At 33.7% G+C, this 25672-nt stretch overlaps 1 protein-coding gene across 2 annotated transcripts in view; it reads right to left on the reverse strand.

The window, feature by feature from the left end:
• Nucleotides 1–25672, reverse strand: part of LOC118544817 (cadherin-10) — a 176122-nt gene that overhangs the window by 91590 nt on the left and 58860 nt on the right. For both annotated transcript variants that reach the window (XM_078066591.1, XM_078066590.1), the window contains exon 2: nucleotides 19253–19608. In XM_078066591.1, the coding sequence (XP_077922717.1) occupies nucleotides 19253–19483 (231 nt within the window). In that variant the 5' untranslated portion in view covers nucleotides 19484–19608. The remainder of the gene's footprint in view (nucleotides 1–19252; nucleotides 19609–25672) is intronic.

Here is a 25672-nt window from a genome sequence, read left to right on the forward strand (position 1 = left end):
TTTTTTTACAGTGTAACACAATTTATATGGAATTACAAAATATCATACAGGTACTAATTAATGTAGCAAGTGTTTTTTTTAAGCCACATAAAAATGATAAACACAACATGCATGATAACAGGCATGAATTGTTAGAAATTGTAACAAGAAAATGTGTTTCTCTATAAAAAAAAGTCCAAATTATTGACACAAGACTTGATAGAAGATATTCCAATAACACAGAAGAGGGCTAAAATATACACAGAATCTAGGAAAAAATGAGAAAAATAAAATGAAAAAAAAAGGGAAGGTAACAGTGGAAACAACAAAAGAGACAGTAGAACTTTCTATAAACAGTAAACAAAAGAGAAGTCTAGACAAAGAAAAGCAAGGAAAATTCATTAGAAAGATTAGATAGACACATCCAATAAAAGTCTGATATCCAAAATATACAAAGAGCTCTGAAAACTCAACAATAAGAAAACAAACAACCTAAATAAAAATGTGCCAAAGATCTTAAAAGATACTTCACCAAAGAAGATATACAGATGGCAAATAAGCATATGAAAGTATTCTCTACATCATATGTCATCAGGGAAATGCAAATTAAAATAGCAAAGAGATACCACCACACATCTATTAGAGTGGCCAAAACCCAGAACACTGACAACACCCAGTTTTGGGGGGATGTGAAACAGCATGAACTCTCATACATGTTGGTGGGAATGCAAAATGTTATAGCCACTTTGGAAGACAATTTGGTGGTTTCTTACAACAAATTCTTAATATGATGATCCAGCAATTGTGTTCCTTGGTATTTACCCAAAGGAGTTGAAAACTTATGTCCAACCAATACACAGATGTTTACAGCAGCTTTATTTATAACTGCCAAACCTTGGAATCAACCAAGATGTCCTTCCATAGATGAATGGATAAACTGTGGTACACTCAGACAATGAAATATCATTCAGTACTAAAAAGAAATGAACTATAAAGGTATGAAAAGACATGGTAAACCCTTAAAAAATGCATATTATAAAATAAAAGAAGCCATTCTGAAAAGACTACATACTGTTTTATTCCAACTATATAGCATTTTTGAAAAAGGTAAAACTATGGCAAAAAGATCATTGGTTACCAGTGTTAGGGAATGGGGAGAGAGAAATAGATGGAGCACTGGGGATTTTTAGGGCAGTGACATAATCCCTATGATTCCACAATGGTGGATACATGTCATTATACATTGTCCAAACCCATAAAATGTACAATATAAAGAGTAAACTATAAGGTAAACTATGAACTTTGGATGATTAGGATGTGTTGATCCAGGTTCATCAATTGTAACAAACATACCATTCTGATAATGGGGCAGCTGTGCATGTGTCTATGAGAAATATCTGTACTTCTCAATTTTGCTGTGAACCTAAAATTAAAATATGAAATGGAATAAATAACAAGAAAAACTTTACAGGGGAGATGCCATTTTTATCCAGGCATCATAGTTGTCCCCAGTAACAGGACACATTGAAATATTGTACCACCTGATAGGACGCAATGAGAGCAACATCACTTCTGTGATCTCCTGCCAAAGATGCATAACCTAAATCTAATCGGGAGAAAATATCAGACAAACCCAAGCTGAAGGACATTTTACAAAGTAACTGGCCTGTCTTCTTCAAAGATGTCAAGGTTATGAGGTCAAAGAAAGATTGAGAACTGTATCAGAACACAGAATGAAACCAAAGAAGCATGAAAACTAAGTGCAATGTAGAACGGTGAGCTGCATCATTTCCTTATAAAGGATGTCACTGGGAAAAGGGGCAAAATTTGAATGGGACCTGAGGTAGATGTTTGTACTGCAGTAGTGTTAATCACAACACAACCATTAAAATAAGGAACCTGTGTAAGAGAAAGCCTTCATTTGAAGAAAATAACTGCTAAATTTTTCAGATGTGGAATAAAAAGATTTTGAGAGGGAGAAAAAAAAGAACAAAAGAAGTTGTTTCCAAGAAGAGAATCAGGAACAAAATTCAGGTAACAAAACAAATACTTTAACTTCATAAAAATAATCAAATTGTGGGGGCGCCTGGGTGGCTCAGTTGGTTAAGCGACTGCCTTCAGCTCAGGTCATGATCCTGGAGTCACAGGATCGAGTCCCGCATCAGGCTTCCTGCTCGGCAGGGAGTCTGCTTCTCCCTGACCCTCCCCCCTCTCATGCTCTCTCTCTCATTCTCTCTCTCAAATAAATAAATAAAATCTTTAAAAAAAAAAATAAAATAATCAAATTGTGTAGGAATACATACTCAAATGGCTAAATACAATATGTACTGGTAAAAATATAGTTGAAACTCATAATAAAACTCTTAGAGACTTCCCATTTTCAAACATGGTAGATAAATTGCTTGGAAAAACTTAGGTTGAAAACAATTTAAAATGCTGGAGAGAATATAAACAATGGTAAAAGTAATAAATTGGTAAAAGTAATAAAGACAAGATGCAGCAATGAAATCTAATGGAAAGTAAAAACCTAGACTAGTTAGTAGAACAACAGATCACAAAGATGCTTTTTCTATGAGAATATGTTTATACAGGAAAACTCACTTTTCAGTTTTGTGGCCTGCCTTGGGTAACAGGCACACTATTCAATGCCAAAGATATAGATTCAACATGCAAAAATTAAACAGCTACGAACAGCTGCTCATGCTATGGAACCGGAGAGAAATTTACCTTAAGTGAAGCTCTAGGAATAAAGGAAAGTAAATGCATACATAATAAAGGTGAAGATAAAACAACTGACCAGGAGAAGCTCTGCCTAAAGGCTGGCCCTCACCAATATTTTGAGACAGATTAAAAATGTGCAAGTAAACCAGAGAACTCTGAGATAAAAACTTGAAAGCAGTCAGACAAAAATAGTTTAGTTATCATCAAAGGGGAGGCTGACTGTCAGTTGATCTCTCAATAGCAACAATTCATTAACAATGCAGGAGACAGAAAAATGTTACCTGAGGTGGTCGCCATTCTCAAATTCTATACCCACAAAAATTGACTTGTTAGCACAAGGCCAGAACTATCATCAGATAAACAAAGCTGAAGATACCGTCACCAGTGTGTGTATTAATAAATATTAGGGCAACTGATTCCTAAACGAATGTCTGAGATCTAAGAAGAAACAGTGAAGAGAATGCAAAATACGTAAATCTAAAGCAAAGAAGGAACATAAAAGACAATGATAGTGTAATTCATGCTGGAGATGAACAGCACTAACATATTCTGTGATACTTGTACAATCCAGCCTCTAGTTCACTTTACAGATTAAAGAAACTCTTAAAGATATTTTACAACAACAAACAGAAAAGAGTGTGAGAACCTGCCAGAGCATAAAAAAAAAAAAAAAAAAAAAGATGCTCACTCTGTATCATGTATATGATGAGAAGAATGTAAGCACTATTCAAACTACTCTAAGTTTCTTAAAATAAATAGAACACTTTAATTCTCAATATTTCTAATCTTTAAATTATAGCAGACTCAGTAATATTAGTTTTATATTTTTTCATGTCCTATAAATTTATAGCAAATATTAGACGGGTTTTTTTTAAAAAGCTTTGACAAAAATAAAGCAATTCAAAAGTTATAGAACAGTTGTAATTTTACTCAGTGATTATTAAGAACACACTACATGGTTTCAGCTTGCACAGACATTTTTATAGTCCCATACCACCACGCAGAAAAAGGTCTTTCTGTATTGTTATCCCAAACAAACCATGAACACAGGGTCAATGCACATTTTGTGTGTATGTTAAGTGGTAGATAATAAATATTTCAACTTTGAAAACCACATACAGTCTCTATACCATATTCTTCTTCTCCTTTTTTTGAAAACCCAGCCTTGAAAACATGTTTAAATTATGTTTATTTAGGTCATTGGCTAAAAGCCTGCCATCTGGAATTAGGTCATCAACCATAGCTTACCTACTTCTGCACTAAGATAACAAAATGAAGAGTTACAGCTAATAAGCTGAAACAGAAAGTAATAATACAGGATTATAAAAAAAATCAATTCCTTCAAGAGGAAGTATAAAAAGAGAAAAACAGCAACAAAACCAGATAGTACAAATAGAAAAAGCAGGATGATAGACTCAAACCTAAACATATCAATAATCATATTAAAAGTAAATTATCTGAATACCTCAATATATAACTTAGAAATGCATCATTTTGAACTTTTACCAAGAAAGTGTCTCCACTAGAATGAAGAATAACTGTAAAAAAGGAGACTATTTTCAAGTAAATTCTTAATAGTTATTCAAACTGATCTGAGATAAAAATGTAAACTTGCCCCTCAGTATACCCTTCATCCTCAGTCTGAAATTTTAGAGCAGCCTATGGCTCCATCTTTCTAAGAATTAATTAAAGGTATTTTGTCTAAAAATTAACAAACATTTGACTCTATTTATATTCCTTTAAAATGTTTTGTGTTGTGTCAAAACATAAGTTTTAGGAAGGTCAGAACTACATCTGACTTGCCATGCTAGACGCTTAGCTTCTAACACTAATACTGTTGTTGGGAGTTTGGATAGGTTTCCATCTGTTATTTTATAAATAGTATTTCTGTAAACATTTTTTTTGGAATTAATAACTTCTAAGTTGTACATTTGCCCAGGCCATGATATGATGCTGAGAATGACACTTGACCTCTGTGGTCTTCAGAATCCCCAAAGCCCATAACCACAGTCTGCTCTTGTGAAAAATATCAGGAAAACTCAATGGACAGACATTCTACAAAATACCTGATTAGTACACCTCAAAAATGTCAAAGTCACCAAAACAAAAGTAGCATGAGAAACTTCCACAGTCCAGACGAGCCTAAGAATACATGATAGCTAAATGCAATAGGGTCTCCTATTAGGATCCTGGAAAAGAAAATGGTCATTAGGAAAGATATAATGAAATCTTAGTGAAGTATGGAGTATAGTTAATAATAATGTATACATATTGTTCATTACTTGTGACAAACGTACCGTAGTCATTTAAAATCTTAACAATAGGGGAATCTGGGTGTGCAGTTAATAGAAACTCTCTACACTTTTGTAACTCTTCTGTAAAACTAAAATAATTTTTAAATAAAACAATATATTTTTTGGTCTTTTTGGGACTCCCTTCTGCATTATTGTTTTGTTTCTTCCAAAAAATATTTAATAGATGGCAAAAATGCAATTTACAGAAACTAAGAAGGAAAGAGAACTTTAGTATCCCTGTGAGGGTTAAGGAAAATAAGAGTCCAGGTTTCTTTACAATAAAACTACTTATCATAGGGTATTTTTAATGAATTCTAGCTAACATTCATGAAAGCTATAATTCAATCACACACAAATTATTTAAGGTAATGGAAAAAGTGGCAATATTTCCTATCTCATTTTATGTGATTATCATAACTTTGATATCTAAATATGGTAGGGATACACCCAAAGATATTTCACAGGGTGATATCTTGGATAAAAATACATGATTTTACAACAGTAGGATTAAACAAAATAAGAGCAAATGGAATACCATAATGGAAAGCTATTATATCATTACCAAATGTGCATTTTTTCAAATCTACAAGTTTAGTTCAAATAAGAAAAATCATTTAAGTTAATCCCTCAGATTAACATATTAAAGGGAAAATAAACAACTCAATAGATACATAAATATGTTTGATAGCATTTCGTATTCACTTATGACTTAAAAACAAAGCATACTAGGACAAAAAAGCAATCTTTAGCATAATAAAAATATTTTTAAAAACAACCCTAACAAACTTCACAATTAATGGTAAAATGTTGAACTCTTTAAAAAAATCATGAACAAAATAAAGATGCTCCCTTTCATATCATTTATTCAATATATCATTAGAGTTTTCTTCAGTGCAGAAAGACAAAAAAAAGCTCCTTTTTTTTTCTCGATCCCACTAACATTCTCTCCTGCTAGATACTGCTGCATACATTGCTCCTTATTGAAAGACTCTCTGAAGTTGCTGGCATGAACTTACTCCAATTTCTCTCTCTTCACTCCTTTTTAAATCCACTGCAATAAGAATTCTGAATGGCCATGTCATTGAAACCATAACACCAGTTCACCTATAATCTCCAAAGTTAGCATTCAATTCAAAACTCTCAAATACTTGATACTCCAGCAGCTCTTTACACAATTAATACATTCTCTTCTCCAAACATTTTCTTCACCTGTTTTCTAAGACCCCCCAGGCTCTTAGTGTTCCTTGCAGTTCAAGGAATATTCATCCTCCATTGCATTTGTTGATTTTTCTTCTCTCCCCGCATGTCCTCCTCTACCTCACATGTATCTCAATGTGGGTTTGCCCCTGAAAACAGCCCTACATTCTCTTTTCTCATTACACTCACTTTCTTGATATCATACAGTCTCATGATTTTAAATATCACCTATATGCTCATGACTCCTAAGAGGTTCCAGCTTGAAAGTCTTTCCTGAACTTATATAAACTCTCAAAACTCCATTTGTTTTAATACATCTAAAAGATAAACTCTAGTTCTTAGTCCTACTGCTCAGTTACTTCAAGTAAAAGCAAATCCATCTTTCCAGTTGCTTGGGCGAAAATTTTTTGAGTCATACACAGCAATCCCTAACACTCCATGTATAATACTGCCGAAATGTCTCTTGTATCAACTTTAAAGCCAGAAGCCAGAATGGCATTTTTAAAACGTAATTCATGTAATGCTAGTCTTCTGCTAAAAAATCTACAATATCTTCCCATTTCACTCAGGGTAAATGTCAGAATACTTACAAGGTCCTGTCCACACTCAGCCCCCTATTGCTGCTGCAACAAATTCCCACAAACTCAGTAGTTCAAAACAACACAAATTAATTCTCCTATAGGTATGGAAGTCAGAAGTTTAAAATCAAGGTGTTGGCAGGGCTCCATTCTTACTGGAGGCTTCAGGTACCTCCTCAAGGTTTCCAGATTCTGGAGGCTTTTTGCACCCCTTGGCTTGCACTGCTCCCTCCATGTTCAAAGCTCATCACCCTAACCTCGAGTTCCACTGTTACATCTTTTTTCTGACTCTGACCCTCTTGCCTCTTCCCACGTGATTACATTGGGATCACCTGCATAAAGCAGGCTACTCTCCCAATTTCAATGTCCTTTATTTCATTATAGCTGCATAGTCTTGTTTTGCTATTTAAAATAACATATTCACAAATTCTGACAATTAAGATGTGGATATCTTTGGGGGCCATTATTCTGTCTACTATCCTGTACAAGATCTGGGCATCCCATTACCTCTCAGTCTTCCTTTCCACCACCTGTTTCTTGTTCCTTTGTTCCACAGTCACGTTCTTGCTATTCCTTGAATAGTCACAAGAAACCTCCTGATTGGAGTGTTTGCAGTAACTATTTCTTCTTCGTGCAAAAAAAAATTATATATATATGTATATGTGTGTGTATATATATATTCCACTGATAACTGCTTAGTTACCTCTTTAACTTCCTTCAAATCCTTTGCTCAGATATCACCTTCTCAGTGAGGAAGTATCTGACTACCATCTGCTATGTCTCATCCCCCAATATTCTTCACCCCTTGTTTTATCTCTTCTTTTCTTATGGCACTCTTCATCTTCTAACATAACATAAGAATAATGGATTTGTTATGTTTATTTTAACTTGCCTTCATTTCCACTAAAAATGTGAGTTTCATGACATAGGATGTGTCTTTTATTCAGTGACCTAGTGAAATAATAGGTGCCTGATCCACACATATTATGGATTTGGGGATGAAGTAATCCCTAAGAAAAGAATAGATGACTTAGAGAAATAATTGATAAAACACTTGAAAAACGTTTTCACAGAAATGAAATCTCACTATTATTTAGGCAAATGCAAATTAAACCACTAGACTGGGGGGGGATTTTTTAAATAACAAGTTTGTATGTCTAGAGTAACGGGGACTCTCATATACTGCCAGTGGGAATATGTATTGGTTAAAATTTAGGAAACTAATATGGCACTATCTGGAAAAAACTGAAGCTAGACACAGAGCAGTTTTACTCCTAATTATATACACTAAACTAATTCAATATACATACGTATCAGGATGCATGTTCAGGTGTTCAAAGAAGCACTGTTAGTGATGGGCAAAGCTAGTGGGGAGGAACAACATCATAGATCCATTATTAATAGTACATCACTAAATCCAAACATATTTATATAAAGAGAGCCTCTGCATAACAATATAGGTTAATTTCATAAACCTATATGAGCAAAAGAAGAAAGACACAAAAGAATATATGAACAATGATTATACCTAATTTCAGAAATATTTAAAACTCTATTATTTTGTTTAGGAATGGCTACATAGAATTTCAAACTGTAAAGAAAAGCAAGGCATTATTAACACAAAATGAAGCTTATTGACACCTTCATAAGGGATAAATGGTGTTGTTAATACATCCATAGAGAGGGTTTCATAAGGCTAGCAATTTTCCATTTCCATTGATTTATATTTATTCATTAAAGTGTAGATATGTGTTTTATTTAAACTTCTGTATGGATTACATTGGAAAATTTAAAAAAATAAAGATCAGTTAATAAGAACTTACAGATAAAAAAACCTATCTTGTCAGTAGAAAAATTGGTAAAAGATATAAACACTCATTTAAGTAAATGGGAAATGCTTTAAACACATGAAGAAATATTCATCCTTATTTAAAATAAGAGAAATATGTTTTCATTCATAAGGCTGGAAAAATTTTAAAATGATAATTGAGAGATTGGATACAATTGTGGAGAAATAGTTACTTTCATCCATTGCTGTTGGCATGATAAATTGAAACATCATTGGAGAGCAATTTTGCAATACCTATGAAAGTTTAAAATTTCTCAAGACTTTGCTTCAGCATCTCAACTTTTAGTCATATTCCTAAAGATATATTAGCAATGTGTGAAATAAATTTTCTATTATTACTAAATGATTTTTTAAAATAACTAAATGCCTGTCAAAAGGAAAATGATAAAACAAATTATGATACATCCACAGGAAAGAATACTATGCAGCTATTAAAGTTTTTTTTTAATGTAGCATATCTTTATGTACTGAAACTGAGATTCTCAAGTCATATTTTTAAGTTAAAAAAACACATTATATAAGATTGCATAAAGTACATCACCATTTATGTAAAAACATACATCATACATGTGTGTTTACAAAGTTCTATAATGTCTCTTGAAACATATACCCACTGCCAAAAAGCACCCGGGAAATGCAATTGGTTCTTAGGAAGAGAGCTATGGATGTATGAGGATCATGGTGGGAGTCTTAGATTTAACTGAATACTCGATTTTACCCTTCATATTTTATACAAAGTGAAAGCATTATCCATTCCATATATAAATTAAATAATAAATACATGACAAAATAAATTTGACATCTCTATAATATGGTAGAAATATCCCTGGGGTACCTGGGTGGCTCAGTTGGTTAGGCATCTGCCTTTGGTTCAGGTCATAATCCCAGGGTCCTGGGATTGAGCCCCATGTCAGGCTTCCTGCTCAGCTGGGGGTCTCCTCTCCCTTTCCCTCTGCCCCTCCCCCTGCTCATGCTCTCTCTCTCTCTCAAATAAATAAAATCTTAGGAAGAAAGGAAGGAAGGAAGGAAGGAAGGAAGGAAGGAAGGAAGGAAGGAAGGAAGGAAGGAAGAAAAAGAAAGAAAGAAAGAAAGAAAGAAAGAAAGAAAGAAAGAAAGAAAGAAAGAAAGAAGAAAGAAAGAAAGAAAAAAGGAAAGAAGAAAGAAGAAAGAAAGAAAGAAAGAAGAAAGAAAGAAAGAAAGAAGAAAGAAGAAAGAAAGAAAGAAAGAAAGAAAGAAAGAAAGAAAGAAAGAAAGAAAGAAAGAAAGAAAGAAAGAAAGAAAGGAATATTCTTGTTACCTACACAATTTTAGTTTTCTGTTGATGTCATTAAGAAAAGTCAGCTAACATACTTATCATTCTACTGCTTAAATAAGAATATAATTTTTTTGGTGAGGTAACACACATAATATTAATAAGAATAAGAATGTTGTAGGGGCACCTGGGTGGCTCAGTTGGTTAAGTGACTGCCTTTGGCTCAGGTCATGATCCTGGAGTCCAAGGATCGAGTTCCGCATCGGGCTCCCTGCTCAGCAGGGAGTCTGCTTCTCCCTCTGACCCTGGCCCCTCTCATGTGCTCTCTCTCTCTCATTCTCTCTCTCTCTCTCTCTCTCAAATAAATAAATAAAATCTTTAAAAAAATAAGAATGGTGTAATGAGGTGTAATAGCGGTTAGCATATACTCTGGAGTCATACTTTCTGGATTAGAACTCCAGCTCTACAAGTTACTTGATTGGTCACGTTAGAAAACTTTATTTAGACAATAAGGACATATTTTTCTTACTTGTAAATGAGAGATAATAAAAAACTACCTGATGCGATTACTAGAATATTAAGTAATCATAAATAAAACAAATTTTATAATTATCAGGATATCTCAGGATGTTTCAGATTATTATAAATTATATCATAAAACTATATGTAATAATATTTACACCACTTTTTTTTGGTTCCAGAAGTATGTTAAATATTAGTAGAAGAAAGGTGCTGGTTGTTTTTAATTGTTTTATTTCTGTTGGTGATTTAAGTGAGAATACTCTTTTTGTTTGGTGATTATGATTATGTGTGATACTGACTGTCAGTTTAATAGATATTTTCAATTCTAATGTTTTTAAAATTTTTTAAGATTATTTATTTGAGAGAGAGAGAGAGCACAGAGGGAGAGTGACAGAGAGAAGCAGACTCCCTGCTGAGCAGGGAGCCTGACATGGGGCTCAATCCCAGGACCCTGGGATCGTGACCCAAGCCTAAAGCAGACACTTAACCTACTGAGTCACCCAGGCGCCCCTTCAATTCTAATTTTTAATAAGGAAAGTGAGCGCATCTGTTGTGCACATTCACATCCTCTTTTTCTGTCCACATCATAATACCCTATCTCTAGCTCTTCATCATTTCAAAATATCTCTCACTCTTCACTTAATTTGTCTAATGGTAATATGCCTATGAGAAACTGTGTGTTGCCTTCTTCTGTCTAAACCAAAGCTATCTATCTGACTGCCATTTGTCTCAGATTATTAGAATATCTTTCTCCTTGGTCCACACTGTTTTTTAAGTTGCTACACTTGTCTTTCGGTTGCATTTGCTTTACACAACAAGATTAGTTACCTATTCCTTGGAGCTTTTTCTCTTGTTTGGCCTCTATAATAATCCTACTCTTGTTCCTCTTCCCCACCACCCAGCTTCTCCTTCTCTGCCTCTACCTCTCTGTTACTTGATTTTTAATCAAAAGTCAGGTCCTTGATCTTTACTTTATCTCTTTATTGTTTCCCTTCAACTCAACCATCACGGATGCAGAAGCTTGGTTCATTCATGACTCACAACTCCATCCTTCCGCTCTGCTAGACTCAGAATAGTCAAACGCATACGTACAAACTAAATTTGGTGCTAGATCTGATGAAGGTTTGTGACAAAATTGGTGTCAAGGAAAATTGAAAAACTCAGTGGTCTCAGAGCTTTTTGGGGGGGGTACTTGGAAGACACAACACTGAACTGAGAAGTTCACTGATGGAATTTAAGCTAAACAGCAGCCAAAATAGGAAATGTTCCTTTAGAAAAAATGTCTATAATAGTACATGTTCTTACTTGGTAGAATTTCCTACTTGGTAAAATAATTTTAGTACTGTGCTGAGAGTTAACATCTTAATTTAAAATTCTAAATTTAATAGTTTTATATAATCCATAAACACATAAAGTATGGTTTAAAATGTGAAGTTAGTGAAAGAATTTTACCTAAAGAGGGAATCTGAAATTTACATAAAATACCCTTTGACTATTGTAGATTTGGGTTCTAAAGAGAAAACCAAAGGTGTGTATATCATATCCCAGCAAAATTACTGCTCCCTTTTCTTTTTTTAAAGATTTATTTATTTCAAAGCTAGAGAGAGAGAGAGAGAGCACATGCATGCGTTGGAAGGGGGCAGAGAGGGAGAGAAGCTGACCCCCGCTGAGCCAGAGTCCCACACATGCACGTGGCTTGATCCCAGGACCCCAAACTCATAACCTGAGCCGAAATCCAGAGTCAGATGCTTAACCAACTGAGCCACCGAGGGGCCCCTGTTCCCTTTCTTAAATTTAGTCCATCTACATGGAAACTTACATGTTCATACTGTTCTTTATTTTAGCTTTTAGTTACAATTATGAGAAGCCGTGAACAGTTACCCAATTAACATCACAATAACAATGGCAATAGTAATAATAAATATAATAAAACAAAATATTAAGATTAAATAATATTCTTTAATAAAATGAATGTAAAAATGTAACTACATTATGTGAAAATTTAAGAATTCACTTCAGAAAATTTATTAAAGTGTCCCTTCCTTTTCATGTGTTCATAAGAAGCAACTGAGAATTTGAATATATAAACATATACCCAAGTATGAGACATTGATGAGCAAATACTAACATACCATCCCACTTTTTGATTTTCTTTACTGAAAGAACCTTATTCTTCAGTACAATGGAGACAAAATTTAATTGAATATATAATTATGTATTGTCTCCAAGAAAGAAAATGAGAGGGCTTTGGTAGAAATTCATAATACCATAATAATAATTTCCCATGCTTCATGACCATTACACATGCACCTGTTACGATAAATTACATTGAGATACTTTCTGCTGAGCAAATTTATGTGAGATTTAATACATTTTTTCATCTATAGAGATTTCTCTCAAGTGTTTGCTAAAAGTAATCGACTCAATTTTCACATAATCTTCATTATAAAATGATTATGTTTCTTAAAAGTTTATATTTGAAAAATGATGGGTCAAATTGTAATTTAAATTTTTATTTGAATTTTACTATTTTTCTGTAATAGGTAAAGTTTTTCAAAATTTATTTGGCACAGAAAAATTTTGAGTCATTCTGTGTTATCAGTCTATTATTATTTTAATAATATTTACTTCTATCTACTTCCAAGTATTACTAGTCTTCTTGAATTCATTGGCCTAACAGAAAAAAAAAATTAGAGAATAAATCCATAACTATCTTTTATCTAAAATATATTCCAATAAAAATAAGTTCAAGTGATATAACATAGGGAGGTAGATTTTAAAAGAGGCTATGTGACAAGCTGAAGAAAAAGAGAAGAAGCAGCTTCTGTGGGGAGGGATTAATAAAATTGTGAACATGAGACAGGAATATACAAAAGGAAGGCTTTGGTGGGAAACAAGAGATCACAACATTCACAGCATTTCTGAGTTAGTAATTCAAAGGGGGAAACTCAAGGGGGAAAAGACGGAGAATGGGAGGGTAGACTTCCCACAAATCCCTCGAGGACAGTATGGACAGTGGAGTGTGGTAAATGTGTTTAGGTGGTGTGTGTGTGTGTGTGTGTGTGTGTGTGTGTGTGTGTGTGTTTCAAGAAGGTTGTAAAATGAAGTCATGACATGTATATATGAATAATCTTGATATTTGGTAACACATCATGTAAATAACTTCATGGAAGAGTGTAGTAAACATATGTTATCACTACTATCAGTAAGAATTTATAAGTAAAAGGATGACTGTGGTTGCTATTTACATGTGAGCATCCCATACTTAATTCTATTTATCTTATTTTTTTTAACATTCAACATTTGACATTTTGCTATTTTTGCTATATTTTGAAACTGCTAAAAGGGAGCCTATTTCCTCTTATTTTAAATGGGAAAAAATAGAACGCTCGCACATTGACCTAAACTCAAAACCAATTTCCTAAAAAATACAGTAAGACCTGTATAATACAAATAACATGCTATAATGTTAATATGTAAAATACTTAAACCCATATTACCTGATCATCTAAAGGTTAATATGAATGAATATGGCTTCTCTGTGTGTTTATAAATCTTGGATATACATTCTTTTTGACAGCCTTTGTTATCTTCAAACCACCTATGTGTGGTTTTGAAGTTTTATCTTCAATGCAAGTGTATCTGGAATGCAATTCAATACCTTCCTAAATATTGCTTTGTTAATATATTATAGCAAGCTTTGAGAATGTGAGCATATTTTCCCTATATAAGTGCTGGCTGAAATATCATTGTATTGAAAGATATAAATATTGTATGTGTTTTGAGAATTAAAAACCAAGAGGTGGTCTGCCTTGAAAACATTATCAAGGTTCTGCAGGGCACGCCCCTATTTAAAAATGTTTTTATTACCTCTTGCTTGAGGATTAGTGTAAAAAGGTCTTAAAAACTCTAATGCATATTCGCTTTATTTTGTGGTCTTTATGTATCAGGGAAATAATGTCTCTGTTCATCCAAAAGGCCAAGAGTCCCTTCATCAGGAAGGTCTATAACCATCTAATCTAAAGGAGTCTCTGCCAATGTCTATCAAATCATCCTGATTTATTTTCTTCCAGGGCTTCAATTAATAAGGTCCAAATAGAAAAGAACTGTATACCACCACTAAAATCAGGTCTATATATATATATTGAACAGCTAAACAATTTTCTGTTGTTGTTTTTGTTTTTTAATGTAGGTCTTTTTGGTCCTGTTTGGATTTAAAAAAAAAAAAATATATAGTCACCTGGAATTTTTAGTTTCAAGAACAATATCATTACAGTTATTAAAATATCCAACTATCTGAAGAGAACATTCAATGTCCATTAAAATGTTTGCAATTCCCTGAACTCTTATGTAGTGTAAGTTTCTCCACATACTCGATTCAGATCTGTTCACCCCAGGAAGACTGCAGTGGGCAGGCTGGGGCAGCTTCCTGTCTCTATCCTAGTTCCAACTACTCTATCTCCATTGTAACCAGGTTTGACTTGATTGTAACCATATGGCAATAAGGAACATGGTCTAATATGGTGGGCACACTTGGCATTTCTGGTATTCTGTTTAAAGTTGAGTTATTCTTTCATGGATCACATTTTTTTCAGTTTTTGGAAGATCTCTCTTCCAGAAATCTGCAGTGAGCAACTTTTATGAGGCATTGTACATTAAAAGACCTCCAAAGAAATAAACAGATAAATAAAAAATAGAAGTACATACCTCGACTCTCCAATCTCAATTTTTAATAACATTGATTTATGTCATGTAAATCCCAAAACTGTTTTATTTCCACTTTACTTACAAGTACTGCAGAGATAGAACATGGGGATATTTGGCACTTATTTTTTCTGTTCTTGGCTTTTGGGTTCTGTGCTCTATCAGAGATTAAAAGAGCCCGTAACTTGCTGTTAGCTTTATTATTTTCCCTTCTATTAAAGGCAGATAATTTGTGAGCAGAGAAATTATTTTTGCCACCATATACTTAATAGCAGAGTAGTAGTATCTGAGTAGTACACCTTCTAGATATTTACTGAAAAAAAAATGAATGTATACTTCATTCCTAGTAGGTTTGTGGAGCCCACAAGTCTGCAGAGAATGATGATCAAGAGGCTGGAACCAAATGTATGCCTTAAGGATTAGAGAGGACATGAAGGAGAGGAGACCTTGAAAGAAATCTCAGTTTCAAAAAGTGAATACTCATGGCAACTCTGGAATGAAGAAATAAAATTATAATTGAGAGCAGGTTCAGAAGCAGGAACCCAGAAAGAACTAAAGTAAAAATTGAGCTGTTTGGGAAAATGTAAACGGGACTGGCAAACTAGGACAGGATTTCTCTGTCTTGGCACTGTTTACACTTAGGAACCATAAATTCTACAGAAGTCTGCCCTGTGCACTGTAGGATTTTTAGCAGTATCCTTGGATTCTGCCAACTAGGGGCCGGTAGCACCCCCCTCACCTGCCACCATCTGGCTGTTTTCATTATATCAAGAAATATAGAGAGTTACCCTAATTATTTTTAAGTTTTCACTTCCTGGAGTGAATTGTCTTACTATGCTGACTCAGAATCAGGTTTATTGTTACCCAGGTACGTTATTAAATTTTTGGTGTTTGGGGACTTTTCTCAGTATCTGGTTTTGATTAAAAATCTAATTTTAACATGCTCTTCTCCACTTGGGAATAATTACATAAAATGCAGACAAATTTTTTGCAGTAAATAAAATTAGTATTTCTCTTAGAACTGCCTTGCTGTTACAGCTTAAAGTAAATTCAAGAGTATCTAGTTTAATGTCATTATTTATTTTATTTGAATATTTGAAACCTAGAGATTCAAAATTATTTGTCCAGGGCAACTGAATTAGGCAGTAAGAAACTGTGATTAAAAGCTGTGCTTAAACTAATAAAAATAGTTTATAATCACAATGTTTCTCAAATCTTAAATTGGAAAACTGTAATACAATTAATGAAAACAACATAGTACAGAAGTAGATTACTTGAAGTTCAAGTTTTAAACCCCTTGCTATGGAAGGTAAAGTCAATTTTGTGATTATCTCACTGAGAAGGAAATAAAAAAAAGAACTTACAACAAATATAATTTGGTTTAGAATGTATTTGATTGAATGATGTAGGGGAAAATTTTGATCATTGAGAGCTGAACAAAGAAATGCTTTAGGTTCATTTTTGGTTGGCTTGGTTTCTGAATAACTCTGAGACAAACAGTGGTAGAAACAAGGTTACATCCTAGCTCCTCTGATTGTTGGTTATATGTTTTCCTAAGCTTCCCTCCGCTTTTACCCAATGAGAAGCAATTGTTTTATCCCCCTGTTTTAACCCCTTAAGTAGTAATGGGCTTTTATCTGAGAAATTATATGCCATCCATTCTTTATTGAATTTGGTTGGCAAATTGTTTAGTATTTAATTTTTTTTTTTAAAGATTACTTATTTATTTGACAGAGAAGGAGTGCGCGTGCAAGCAGGGGGAGGGGGAGAGGGAGAAGCAGGCTCCCTGCAGGGAGCCTGATGTGAGGCTAGATCCCAGGACCCTGAGATCATGACCTCAGCCTGAGCCAAAGGCAGACATTTAACTGACTGAGCCACCCAGGGGCCCCAAATAGTTTAGTATTAAAAAAAAATGTTCTCCCTCTTCACACATGTGCTTTCAGTCTTGTCCTCACTCCATCAGTATGATTCTCTCTTCTCTGTTCTTATTCTGAGTTCCCCAAATATTTCCCACTACAATGGGGTGTCTATCATCTTCCCATATGTCAAGTAATTAGAACATGTATTACTACTACATCAAAACTAACCTAGAGACATTAAATCACATAGCATCTGTATTACATTCCTACTTTAAAGGTAGTAAAACTGGAAGTGAAATTTCTGAAAGAAAGGATGAATATATAATAAATTTATTGTAAGTACTATTGGAAAGAATATTTAGGGGACTTGCAATTTTTATATTCATCTTAATGTATGTTTATTAAAATATTGCACATTGCCTTTTTGACATACACAAATCTGTACGTTTACATCTAAATAAGGTTTTTAATTTGCTTTTATCAAGCAGAGTAAGGAAGAATAAAATTTGGGTTATATATCAAGATGCATATATCTCAAGTATTTATCAGCTTTAATTGCCCATAGGGATTTAAATTCTAGACTAGTTTTCCCCACCAAAGAGCCAAGTAGTACCAGATGATTCTGGGAATTCAACTCAGTGCAATGCAGGTCAATTCAACCAACTAAGTATTAAGCTCTACTCAAAGAGCTGGAGACAAAGTGAAGTATGAAGTATAAAGGTCTTTGATCTCAAGGTGTTGACATTCTTCTGGGAGAGAACAAATGAAAGTACGTAAGAAGTCATTTGACTATCATGTGAGAGTATATAATGTAATGGTAATTTATCGGCACTTATTAAATCATTAAAATGCACTAGATGATAGAAAACACATGCAAATAAGTCAAATAAGTGCTATGTTCAGGAAGAACCAAAGGAAACTATTTACTTTATAGTTTCTTTGGTCTAGATTTCTGCTATTACATTTGCACATGATTGTGTTCATAAACTAAAAGTTGCCTATCACAACAACCATAAAATTTACCTTAACCCTCTGATCTTAGGCATCCAGTCAGATGAGACCCGTGATAAGTCTGGCTATGATGTGCTTTCTCATAAGATTGCTCAGATTGTTGTTGCTTTTCCTTCTCCTTCTAGTCAACATAACATTTAACCTTTAATGTCATCTTTGTCCTACTGCCAGACATTTAAAAAGGACTGAAATAATTGGAACATGAAGAAACATATCCAAGTGTTTTAAAATCAATGAAAAAATACTTTCAAAAAATTGTTTTAAAAATAGTTTAAAAATAGTTTTTCTTAGAGGATGAAAACTTTTAGCACAATTTTAATCATTTGAACAAAGCTATTAAAGTTTAGGTTAATACAAAATTCTCCATCACGGTAATGTATCATAATTTTACAGTGTTAACAAATCATGTATTAACATGTGATTATATTTGTTTTTTTTTTTGCTAGTGTATTTCTGTTTTCTTTGATATATTTTCATATTGTCCATAAAAGTAACCATGACTATAAACATGAATTCTTTCTTAAGACATTATCTAACTTCTAGTACATTCAGATAGTGCCAAAAAAGAAAACTGAAAATGAATACACTGTAGTATATAGAAGCATTCATTGTTACTTTTCATTCTACTCCCAACCACAACTAACTTTCCTCACTAACTTTTATAATAAAATAGGATGAAAACTTGTCTATGTGCACATATCGCAAATAAGTAAACTACTTCTACCTGCTTGTCTTCTATTTATTTTTCCTTTATATAAATGTGTCCATAGTGACACTTAAGAAAAATAAATAACACTCATATCTGGAATAAGTTTTCTTAAAAAAAAAAAGCTATTTTGGGGGGCCTTAGGTCATACTTTTAATGACATTTGCTTTTTCATTCTGTAGAATATTAAACAACTTTTAACTGTCTTTCCTTCCTTACTGAAATCAAGAGCAATGTGAAATATATATATGTAGTCATTTTAAATGGGTATCTTGACATACAGTTTTCTCACTATCATTGATTTCTAACTACAAATTCGAACAGTGCAATTTCTAGTACTTCTTTAGTGCATAAGAAAATGGACAGAATTAATTCTCGCAAATTCAATTTCTACCTTTATCATGCTGGATTTATGTATTCCACAGTTTTTCAAATTATAATATATATTCCATAAACAATAATTGATTTAGGGATATTTAGAGAATCAAATTTCTTAGAACGATGATCTTAAAAACCTTCAAATATTCCTAAAACATACAAGGAAAGAAGATAAGTATTTGCCATTTCAATGTAGACTCACCTTGCCCACGTATTGATAATCAGATCCTGTATATTCTTCCAGTAAGAAAAACTGATTCCACATCCAACCACGTTTTTGACGATGCAGAATTTTGCCATCACTCCTAGGTACACGTGCCCCTAAAATCCTTTTCTGGGGTGTAGGAGTCCTTCTGAACATTATCTCTGGAGAACAGAAATGTGGCAGGCAGACCCAGAGTGGAAACAGTACCAAAAGTTGATATATTGTCATAGTTCACTTCTTGAAAATTTCCAACGTGGATGAAAAGAAAGCAGTCTTATTTTACTGGGTTGAATTTTACTGCGTTTCAACTGGTTTCCAACATCTCATCAAAGTGTTGGACATGTTTCCAAAAGCTTCAAACAAACAAACAAATAAAAAAAAAAGTCAGTGGACAAATTTTGAATGTTATCTGTCACTTTAAACTTAAAGTGATAAAGATTAACTAATAGCAACCAAAATATTTACTTTCCCTCTTTTATATAAAATAATGAGTAGTTTTGGAAGACATTACTTGTCTAGTAACATGTCTAAGTTTATGAAAAGATAATGGTAAATAACTTCTTTCAAACAAATTCTAAGGAAGGGACATATGCTTTCATTTATTTTTTCTTTTGTCATAACAGTGTTCAAGAATTATAACGTACAGGGTGCCTGGGTGGCTCAGTTGGTTAAGCGACTGCCTTCGGCTCAGGTCATGATCCTGGAGTCCCTGGATCGAGTCCCGCATCGGGCTCCCTGCTCGGCAGGGAGTCTGCTTCTCCCTCTGACCCTCCCCCCTCTCATGTGCTCTCTCTCTCATTCTCTCTCTCAAATAAATAAATAAAAAATCTTAAAAAAAAAAAAAAGAATTATAACGTACATAAAGTGGAGATGTAGTTAATTTTGCATGTCAATTTTTTCAGTGTAACAACATAAATGAAAACACTGAAAACAAAATAGTGACTTAAACAAACTATAGAAAACATGTATCTGTTGTGCAGTGCAAGGATGCTTAAATGTTTTTTATGTATTTATTTATTTTTTTAGACTGGGGAGAGGGAGAGAGTGGAAGGGTGGGAGGCAGAGTCATGTGATTTTATTTGGTTTTATTTTGCTAGCGTGTTTCTCTGTTTCCTGCCTCCTTCAGGTCTTTCTTGAAACCTCCCCTCATATTCCATATGTACGAATATACTACAAGTGCTTTATTTATTTATGGGGATATATTTGTCTCCCTGCTGTTTTGTTACTGTAATAAATGTCTTCAACAGACTCTTTCACACAAATGATCAATAAACATTTGAATTGAACAAGTGAACACACTGTAAGTTGATTCAAAAATCTGAGTACCATCCCCTTTTCTATATAGTTATGCTCCAACATTTATGTATGGAAATACATATTTTGAAATCACAATTATTTTATTCTTCATTTATATTATTGCTAATCCTAACAATATTATTTTTATTTTAAAATCTTCCCTGTAGATTGTCTTTGTTTGTTTGTTTTCTTTTAGGCATGGATTTTATGTCAGAATCTGATAAAATATTTGTTATAAAAAAGTGGTTTTGGAAAAAAAAATAAAATAAAATAAAAAAAATAAAAAAATAAAAAAGTGGTTTTGGGGCCAAAAGGATTGAATTCCTCTTCTCTAACATGGCAATGGATTCTAAGTACTCCAGAATTGACACTGACATTTATGCTTTCATCCACAACAATCTGTAAGCAATCTGCTTACTCTTTTTGGTTTTGTTTCATTAAGAAGATTTAAAGATTAATGCAAACATGCTTTACAAATAAGATTAATGGGAAAGCAGTATTTCCCTTGAGTGTATTAAATGACAGTGGAGCTCTCGACAGCATTCAACATGACACATGTAAACTGTATTAAAAAACAACGTCATGTAATGCTATACTTTGAGTATAGAAATTATCTGATACATAAAATGATTTTACATTACAAAGCACTGACTTTACAGAAACTTAAATTGATTGGATTCTAAGTAATAGGAACATTTACCAAAACAATGTCTTGTCTTTTTATGTAATGGGGCATGATGGATGATATTTTCCAGACACGCACACTGTTCCTAAGAGTTAGAAGAAAGTATGTCATTTGTGAGTATCTGCTCTTTTCTGTAAAAGCTTTAACATTTATTGAAGGAACAGTCATTCTCATCTCTCTTTTTTTATTTTACAAATATATTTCAACACCTATATGATATATTGGTGATCATTTTTAATGCAATTATAACATTATCTATAATTTTAAAAGTATAAGGACCAATATTTTGGGGAAGGAGTAGGTGGAGATGCTACCTATAAGAGTTGTTGGTAAATAACTGGAGCCCCACATATGCATGGGATCTTTTTTTTTTTCATCTTTGCTCTAGTTTCTATTATTTAATGATAAGTTACCTGAAGGGTCTATAGTAAAATGTATTATTTAATACTGATTTAATATCATTAAGGTATGTTTAAAATATATTTTACATAAATATTACTTGATAAAACCATTTCAAACAATGACAAGACTAAGTAAAAATTTAAAAAGCAAAAATTTTTAATTTTGATTATTTTGATTTATGATTTTTTTTTTTTTCTTTAGTACCTTGGGCTTTTGGTCCCATATCTAAAAATCTTTACCTATCTGATGGTCAAGAAAATTTCCCTCTTATGTTTTGGTTAGCCTGGTGATGGGTGTTAAAGAGGGCACCTTCTGCATGGGGCACTGGGTGTTATACGCAAACAATGAATCATGGAACACTACATCAAAAACTAATGATGTAATGTATGGTGATTAACATAACAATAAAAAATTAAAAAATATATATGTTTTCTTTTCAAAGTTTTATAGTCTTAGTTGTTACATTTAGGTCTATGATCCAACTTAAATCAAGTTTTGTATATGGTATGAGATATGAATTGAAGTTCTTTGTTTTGCTTATGAATATTCAGTTGTCCAAGCTCCATTTATTGAAAAGTCCATTCTTTCTCCACTTTGTGCTTTAGTCAAAAATCAGTTTGTCTACATATGTGTGGGTCTATTTTTAGGCTCTCTAGTTTACTACATTCATCTATTTGTCCATCTTTCTACCAATAGCACACTGTCTTGGTTACTGTAATTTATTATTTTTTTAAAGATTTTACTTATTTATCTGAGAGAGAGAGAGAGAGCTCCTGGACAAGCAGGGGGAGCAGCAGAGGGAGAGGGAGAAGCAGGCTCCCCGCTGAGCAGGGAGCCTGATGCCGGCCCTGGGATCATGACCTGATCCCAAGGCAGACGCTCAATGGACTGAGCCACCCAGATTACTGGAATTTTTAAGTGTTGAAATCAGATAATGTTAGTCCTTCAACTTTGCTCCTCTTTTAATTTGTGTGCGCGTGTGTGTGTGTGTGTGTGTGTGTGTGTGTGTTGTTATTTTAGGTGTTTTGCCTTTTATATTTAAATTTTGTAATTACCTCAGGGTGCCTGGGTGGCTCAGTCAGTTAAACAGTTAAAAGTCTGCCTTGGCTAAGGTCATAATCTTGGGGTCCTGGGATCAAGCCCCATGTTGGGCTCCCTGCTTCTCCCTCATCCTTTGCCCCGCCCCCCACTTGTACTCTCTCACTCTCCCCTCTCGAATAAATAAATAAAATCTTTGAAAAATTATAATTACCTTGAAATTTCTATATAAAAGCCTGTGAGGATTTTGATGGGGATTGCATTGAATCTTTAGATGAATTTGGGGAAAATAGACATCAAAGCAACATTGATTCTTCTGACCTATAAACCCTGTATATCTCTATGTTGATGAGTTCATCTCAGTAATGTTTTACAGATTTCAGTACACAAATATTCCTCACTTTTTGTGAAATATAACCCTAATATTTTCATACTTTTGTTGCCATATTATTTTTATTTTTAAACCACTTTATTTGAGATATGATTGACATACAAAAAGTTATACATGTTTAACATATACAACTTGATGAGTTTGAACACTGTAAAATGCATTATTTAATACTGATTTAAGATCATTAAGATATGTCTAAAATATATTTCAAGAAAAAAAAGACAAGCCAGAAATATTTAATAACAAATTGCAAATCATATTTGATTATAGACTTATATGTAGAATATACAAAGAATGCTCAAAATCCAAAAATCAAAAGGCACAAAGCCCAATAAATAAATGCGGAAAATAGTTGAATTGACACTTCACCTAAAACTATAGAAAGCAAAAAAGTACATGAAAACATATCTAACACTGTACATTATTTGAGAAAAACAAGTTAAAATGACAAGTGTTAGGATGTGGAGGAAGTAGAACTATTCTACAGTACTGATGGGAACATAAAATGGTATAACCTCCTTGGACGACAATGTGGTAGGTTGAATAATGGCCCTTCAAAGATGTTCACATTCTAACCCCTGGAACCTGTGGACCCTGTGAATATATTACTTTATAACGTAAAAGGGACTTTGCAGATGGTATTAATTGCAAGACTGTAGAGATTCAGGAGAGTCCTCTGGATTATTCAGGTGGGATCACTGTAATCATAGGATCCTTATAAGAGGAAGGCAGGAGGATCAGAGTCAATAGCATGAGATAAGATCAAAGAAGAGGTCAGAGTGTCTTGAGCAAGAGGGTAGGAACCAGAATGCAGGAAGCCTAGAAGCTAAAAAAAAAAAAAAAAAGGAAAGCAGTGGATTCTCCTCTAGAGCCTCCAGATGGAACACAGCCCCTTGGACAACTTAATTTTAGACTTTTGACCTCTAGATATGCGATAGATAAATCTATGTTGTGGTAAGACACTCAGTTTGTGGTAAACTGTTACAGCTGCAATAGGATTGGCAGATGCTTAAAATTGTAAAAATACATCTACAATATAATCCAGTCTTCTGCTCCCAGATATTTTTTAAAAGAGGAGTGAAAGCATATGCTCATCTAAAACCTTATATATGAGGGGTGCCTGGGTGGCTCAAGTCAGTTGAGTGTCCGACTTTTGGTTTTGGCTCATGATCTCATGGGTTGTGAGATCGAGCCCCCTGCACCCTAAGTTGGGCTCCAAGCTCAGTGGGGAGTCTCCTTGGAGATTCTCTCTCTCTGCCCCTCCCCTCCTCAAATAAATAAATAAATCTTTAAAAACGTGTATATGAATGTTTATAGAAATTTATGGATAATAGCAACAAACCTGGAAATAAACCAAACGTTATAGGTGAATGGATAAACAATTTATAGTATATTTGTACAACAGAATGTTACTAAACAATAAAAAAGAATGATTATTTTTGTTCCACAAGTAAGGAGCTTGAAGTTACCACTCCAACCTAACAACAAAAAGCTGAACAGACTGAAAAATCAGCATCTCTTCTGGATCCATAAGATCCATAGAAGGATTCTGGGCAAACCAGTACTCCTGAGATTGGAGAGACAGACAGATGAATAAAGGAAACAAGACTTACCAGCAGACTCAAGAGCAGAAACCATTTTGGAACCAGTAATTGTATAGGAAACCTGAACTGTAACTGACAAATTACTGGAGGCTTAGTGCACACAACTCTGAAAATTAAAAACTCCAGGGGCATCCAGTGATGGGGCTGGGCCTCCTCGATATTATGAGATTTACCTGCAGGAGCTTGACCAGATTCCTCCAGTAAAATCTGAGAAAAATCCCCTATGCTCTCAACAAACATTTTGAAATGCCCAGATCACTCTGTTCCTAACAAGGTCTGCCCTCAGGGGAAACTAGTTAACCAGAGCCTACTTTACTGGAGTATTATCAAAGCCTAATTGACCTGGGGGAAGGGAAATATATGGTTTAGTCCTATCTAGCCATCATGTTTCACCTACAGAAGGAAACAACTGAGGACTGTTTGTGAAGTTCACAATCCAAGGGTATAGACTCACTAAATGAGAGTATTAATCATAGGCTATAAAATGCTTCCCCGACCCTACACTTAACCCATCACATTACTATAGGACTATTCACAGCAGTTCCATTTCCCCATATATGTCCAGCTATAAAAAAAAAAAAAAAAAAAAAAAATACAAGGCATACTAAAAGGCAAAGCAGCACAAACTGAAGAGATACAGCAAGCATCAGAATCAGACATGGCAGGACTGTTGGAATTATCAGAGTTGGAATTTAAAGCAACTATGATTAATACGTTAGGTGTTCTGATTAATAAAGTAGATAGCATACAAGAACAGATGGGCAGCGTAAGCAGAGAAATCCTAAGAAATAACTAAAATGAAATGCAAGAGATAAAAAACACTGTAATGCAAATGAAAAAGGCCTTTGATAGGCTCACTAGTAGATTGAACAAGGCTGAGAAAAGAATCTCTGATCAAGAGGATATAGCAATAAAATCCCCATCAATCTTATATATTCATCCTTATATATTTGTCCAAACCTTTAGAATAATATAAGACCAAGATTGAACCCTAAGGTAAA

Source organism: Halichoerus grypus, chromosome 2 (assembly GCF_964656455.1).
Source record: "Halichoerus grypus chromosome 2, mHalGry1.hap1.1, whole genome shotgun sequence".
In the NCBI taxonomy this organism is placed as follows: Eukaryota; Metazoa; Chordata; class Mammalia; order Carnivora; family Phocidae; genus Halichoerus; species Halichoerus grypus.